The sequence below is a fragment of the Microtus ochrogaster genome, linkage group LG1 (assembly GCF_000317375.1).
Source record: "Microtus ochrogaster isolate Prairie Vole_2 linkage group LG1, MicOch1.0, whole genome shotgun sequence".
NCBI classification, from domain to species: Eukaryota; Metazoa; Chordata; class Mammalia; order Rodentia; family Cricetidae; genus Microtus; species Microtus ochrogaster.
The window spans coordinates 51,065,929-51,072,253 of NC_022027.1; the positions used below are offsets into that span (position 1 = coordinate 51,065,929).

Below are 6,325 nucleotides of genomic sequence, written 5' to 3' on the forward strand. Positions count from 1 at the left end.
ATCTATCTATCTATCTATCTATCTATCTATCTATCTATCTATCTATCTATCTATCTATCTATCTTTCTGTCCAGCTGTTTATCTGTCTGTCTGTTTATCTATCATCTATGTGCTGCTGAGGATTTTCCCCGCCCCCTGGGGTTGGTTTGGCATTTGGTGGGTCTTCTTTTCCAAACCAGACATTGTTGAAACCATAGCCTGTTTTTCTGCCCTGCACACTTCACAGCTTTCTCAAGAAGTAGGCCATCATCAGTGACAACTCTAAGTGCACAAAGGAGACCTGTGTTAATCCACTGGGTGAAAATAAGACCACTGCCACATGTTTGAGCTGAATTTGAAGCAAACTTTATTAAATACTGGCCAGGACGGTGGACACTGGCCAGGTTCATACCTGGGATTCCCAGAGAATGACAGAGTTAGTCCGGTGTTTATGGAACCCTAGAAGGCATGGTCTCTCACCTTGCTGCAGTCGGCTGAGCATACATCCCGATGAGAGTCCTGACTTGCGTTCCTCCTGCGCTGTGTGATCAAGCACATCCTGTGCAGTTGGGGCCACCAACCTTGTTACAGACGTGAAAATGCGTGGCTTGTCATCTTACATGGACCGCAGCCCCCAGCACTCCAGGAAGTTATCTGGCTTACAGGCTAGAGGCTTTTTTGTTTTCTGGATCTCTTAAGCAAAGTGATTTAAACTTAAACCATAACTTTAGCCCTCACCCTAGCAAGAGTGCATCTCAGAGATTCCCTGGGGCGTCTCCCTAATTCAGACGGTGCCCAGCCTTAGTTTTCAATGTCTCTTCTGTATGTTTCTGTGTTTGCATGTGTCTATGGAAGAGTTTCAATGAATGCTTCTTGTTTTGAACAGTGGGCCACTTTGCGAATTGAAAAGGGAGCGCCAAAGGAGTCAGTTCTAAAAAGCTCAGCTTCTGTGGGTAAGTCTTGCCTTCTAATCTGTTTAACTACGCAAACCGAATGGGTTTAGGGTGCTCAGGTTGAAGTTGGTGCTGCTACTTCTATAGGCCTAAGAGTTTGTGATGTAGAAGAGCAGCTACCTGAGTTTTGACAGAGTTGTTATCAGGAGGGCTGGCGGTGTGTGTTAGCTCCTCTGTGTTCTTCCATATATTATTTTTTTCCAAGGCCTGCATTTGAAGAGGGTACTCATGGCTTTAAAGATGCAGTCAGCGATTAAATGAAACAGGCAGGCAACCAGTACTTTCGCTGCGCCATGCTAACAGGGTATTCAGCTGATTTGCATATAATCAAGGACCTAGTGTGGTTCAATCTCCCACAGCACTGCGTACTTACTACTTGTTTATTTGGTTTTGTGTATGCTTGTTTTGGCAGGGGAGTTATTGTTGTCTCTGGTACATTTTCCAGTTGCTGTAGATTATATGGCCGTCTTAATTACTCAGTACTTCACAATAGAATTTCTTTGTTTTATACATATATCACTGTTGTTTGAGTTTTCTAATCTTTACATTGAAAATTTTGTTAGCTTGAAAACATCGGTAATTATTTTTTCCATTTTGGTTTAGGGTTTCTCTGTGTAGCCCTGGCTGTCCTGGAACTCACTCTCTGTAGACAAGGCTGGCCTCTAACTCAGAGATCCAGCTGACTCTGCCTCCCAAGTGCTGGGATTAGAGGTGTGTGCCACCACCACCTGGCATGGTAATTATTTTTTTCATCTTAGTTTTTTGACTTGTCCTTCAACTTTGCTCTGTATATGTTTTGATGGTATCAGTCAATTCTTTGTTTTACTTTGACCATTTACATCTTAATTTGCAGCTGACTAATTTTTTCAAGAGGGTGGGATGCTCTCTCTGCCTTGATGGCTACACTATGCCCTCTACATTCCAGCATCGTAGACGTCTTAGACTTGACCTGGGCAGTGGTTCCAGATGCTGCCACCAAGTTTTTACAGGACTTTAAATTCTCACTCAGTTTGCATGACTTATCTTAGTTTCCAGTTACAATTTTTTCCTAAATATAATGAAAAATATAGAAAATTCTTGGTCCTCTGATTTCGTGTTAAAACTGGTCAAGTGGTCAGGTACTTTATAAGAAGAAATTTATCATCTGAATGGTTGTGGATGAGGAACTGTGTGCTGTTTGGATCTGTGGATATTAGTTGGTAGATTGCCTGTCTGGCGTACCTGAAGCCCAGACTTTGATCCCCAGTGCCACACGAGCTAAGAAAAGTGGGGCACACTTGTAACGCCAGGCACTCAGGATGGTAGAGGCTGGTCAAGATCATCCTTGGCTAGAGTTTGAGACCAGCTTGGGTTACACGGGCTATGCAAGACCCTAGAAAGAAAGAGTGAGAGAAAATATGTCGTCATTTAGAGTAAGGCTAGCACCTATGACATTTGCTGTATTTAATTCAGAGAAGCTGTTCTTTAGCCAGTGAAACTGGAATAAAATCTCTAAGTTATGGACCCTCTGCAACATCTAACGTTGGCATGAGGTCCTAAGCTCATTAAAGTGTGGAGTCTGTTGGGAGACAGTCATCCTCAGGCCCCTGCGACAGGTACATATAGGTGAACACACAAGAGATGATGTAAGAGGAGTTATGATGTGTTCTGTGTTCATTTGTGTGTATTACTCCACGTAAATCATGACTGTATGCTGTTCACCTCTGCCCCACTTCTGATTCTATGTTTAGGAAGCCCGGGCTTGGGGCAGTGCCCTGTTGATCCACCCAGTGTTTGGAGTCAGTAGGGAAACGGTGTCACAATCCTAGACAGACAGTAGAGGGTGATGAAACACACTGAGCATTTGTGTGCCTGGCTGGTGCAATCATCCGTCCGTGGAGCATCATGTCTCTGCACCGGAGCCAACAGAAGCACAAGTCAGTGTGGAGCCATCCAGCTCAGGCAAGGGTCACTGGCAGGCCTGGGGCCCTGGGCAGTATGATTTCTGACATGCCTCTGAATTTACAGTCCCGACAATACATTTGGAGGACCCATGAGGCACAGACTGGCTATAAAGGGGTAGGAAGTACTTATCTTTTGCACGCTCATGCAGAGTCTGCTCACATAGATGAGTCTGCTCACTCAGATCCTTTCTGCTGCTCTTAGTGAAACACACATATATTTTATAAGACATCAGGTCTCTACCAGTTATATGCCTTTCATGTTTTATTTCTTCTGTGCTCTTACTATATAAGCCATCTGCAAGCAAACCTAGGAAAATAGCATTGTCATGGAGAAGTTTTTTTTCCTGTCTTTAGCTACGTTCATTCTCTTGTGCTGACTGTAGAAGATGGTGGTATTGTTTGGGCTCAGGATACATTCATGAGTAGGATCTTCCCTTGCCTGTATCTTTTTGAGATTAGAGGCCTTTCTCATTGTTAATATATAGGTGGAGGTTAACCCCTTCAAGTAACTGTTATACTGGCATTTAGTTGGTGGGACTATAATTACTCCCTTACTCTCATCCTTCCTGGGTACCACCTTCACATGACACCCAGAAGAGTGGCTGGCCACACCCTTTGGGCCCTTGATTGAATCCACGACAATGTTAGGCTTGAGCTGGTCATTTTGGTTGTGAAATTTTAGGGGCAGCAGTGATGTGGGAGTGATTTCTTATTAATAAAGAAACTGCCTAGGCCCATTTGATAGGCCAACCCTTAGGTAGGCAGAGTAAACAGAACAGAATGCTGGGAGAAAGAAGCTGAGTCAAGGAGTCACCATAATTCTCCCACCCGACACAGACGCAGGTTAAGATCTTCCCTGGTAAGCTACCTCATGGGCTACAAAGATTATTAAAAATGGGTTAGATCAATATGTAAGAGCTAGCCAATAAGAGGCTGGAACTAATGGGCCAGGCAATGTTCAAAAGAATACAGTTTCCATGTAATTATTTTGGGTAAAGCTAGCCGGGTGGCGGGACACAGCCCACTGCTCCTATTACAACAGAGTGGCCTTACGCCTTCGCCTTCACATCAGGTGAATTGTAGTGTAAGCATATTATGATGCAGGGACTCCAGGATGGTTTCCAGCTCAGAGTCAGCTGGCAGGAACATTGGCACTGCTCTGAGAGTGAGTCAGACAGGGCCAGCACTGTACGCGGAGCTGGGGTGCACGGAGCTGTGGCGCAGTCATTCGGCCTTGGTCCTGGGAAAGTTATTAAGTTGTCTTTGATAGTCTCTTCTTTTTTCCCCTTGTGGTCCTAATGATCAAACTCAGATCTCATATATGTGAGTTGGGTGTTGTACCATTGTGCTATTCCTTAGTCCTATAGTCTGTCTAAATTGGGTAAATTGGTGTAAGTACTATTTATTATCTTGGTTTAAACTCACTGAATACACACCCAGTACTTACCACCCTAAAGCATGGAGTGCAGTACATTTAACGGAGTACTCTTAACCTCTGAGCTCTCTTTCTGGCTCCTGTTTGGCTAGTTTTGAAGACAGGGTGTGGTGGTTTAAATCAGAATGGCTGCCATTGGCTCATATGTTTGAATTCTTGATTCCCAATCAGTGGAACTGTTTGGGAAGGATTAGGAGGTGTGGCCTTGTTGAAGGAGGTGTGTCACTGGGGACAGGCTTTGAGGTTTCAAAAGCCCAAGTCATTCTAGTGTCTTTCTTCCTGCTTGTGTCTCAAGATGTGAGCTCTCAGCTGCTGCTCCTGAGCCATCCTTGCCTTCCTGTTGCCTTTCTTCCATCCGTGATGGTCATGGACTGTCACCCTTTGGAACTGTGAGTTCCTAGTGAGCTCTTTGCTCTGTGAGTTGCCTTGGTCACAGCGATAGAGCAGTGACTAAGACAGGGGTTTAACTCTACAGCCCAGTCTGGTCTGGAATGCAGATTGGTCCAAGCTTGTCTCACATTCCTAAGTCTTTTACCTCAGGCTGCAGGTGGGATCAGTTGTGCTTGGCCCATCATGATCTCTTCTCCCCTCCACCCCTGGACTCAGGGTTTCTCTGTGTAGCCCTGGCTGTCCTGGAACTCGCTCTGAGGACCAGGCTGGTCTTGAACTCAGATCTGCCTGCCTCTCCCTACTGAGTGTAGGAATTAAAGGTGTGTACCACAGCCACCCACCCATTTATTAGCATAAATGACTATATGTAACTACAGATTTTATTATGGCATTTCTATACATATATACGTGTTTTTTGGTCATATTCACAAATTCAACCTCTGCTCCTTCTCCTCTTCCTTTCCCCCATCTCCTCCACTTCTCAACGCTTTTACTCCTGCTAACACCATTCCTCTTCCCAACTAGCCCCACTTTTACATTCGTCTCATGTGTGTGTGTGAGTGAGTGATTCAGTGGGTTTTACTATGGTTGTTTATGGAGTTTCTCATCCTCCCTCACCAACCATTAGGGAGGGGTAAGGCTCTGTGAGCCCCTTCCTTTCCTTGACAGATATCGACAGGCCTAGTCTCAGGGAGATTGTGTGCAGGTAATCACAACTACTGTGAGTTCAAAGCTATGTCATGCCCAGAGTTAGCGCTCCTCTCTTTTCCCCTGCCTTCCCTCTGGCTCTTATGTCCTTCTTATTCCTCCTCCTTCCTCAGTGTGTCCTGAGCCCAGGAAGGGGAATAATTAAGACATCCCATTTATCGCTGTCCTTTATTCTCTGTACCTTGACCAGTTATGACTGAATCTTTGTAGCCGCTGCAGAGAGAAGCTTCTCTGAGCAAAGCTGACGCAGCACTCGTGTGTGCTAAAGGTCTGGTTATCTAGAGCACATCGTGGTCCACTCAGCTTAATATCCACTAACACACAGCAATATTTACATTACCTCAATTCAAAAATTTATTTAAAAAAAGATTTTTTTTATTATGTATACAGTATTCTGTCTGCATGTATGCCTGAAAGGCAGAAAAGGGCACCAGATCTCATTACAGATGGTTGTGAGCCACCATGTGGTTGCTGGGAATTGAACTCAGGTCCTCCAAGAAGAGCAGCCACTGCTGCTAATCTCTGAGCCATCTCTCCAACCCCTCAATTGAAACATTGTTTACAATTGATGTGGGTGAACTGAAATTCACTTGTGGTTCAGCAGAAATGGTTACTAGCTTTCCTCTTTTTATGTAACTCCTGCTAAGTAGACCAGGCTGGCCTTGAACTCACAGAGTCACCTGCCTCTGTTGTTCTTTTAATTGCAAATATGGAAGTTTTGTGGAAGTTTTTAACATTTTGTAATTCAAGGAAAGTAAAAATGAGTTTAGAAGTAAGTGGACCTGAGAGAAGTTACCACATTGCTACCTATTTTTTGTCTATATTTTTTGGAAGGTTTTGTTTTGCTTTTTGAGACAGGCTCTCCTGTAGCCAGTTCAGGTTGACCTTGAACTCCCAACCTGCCTCTACCTGAGACT

The 6,325-nt window shown here is 44.4% G+C and overlaps 1 protein-coding gene across 1 annotated transcript in view; it reads left to right on the plus strand.

The window, feature by feature from the left end:
- The window catches only part of Gpat3 (glycerol-3-phosphate acyltransferase 3), a 49,120-nt gene that overhangs the window by 10,006 nt on the left and 32,789 nt on the right, over positions 1-6,325 (plus strand). The window contains exon 3 of the mRNA XM_013350839.2: positions 866-932. Coding sequence (XP_013206293.1) covers positions 866-932 — 67 coding nt within the window. The remainder of the gene's footprint in view (positions 1-865; positions 933-6,325) is intronic.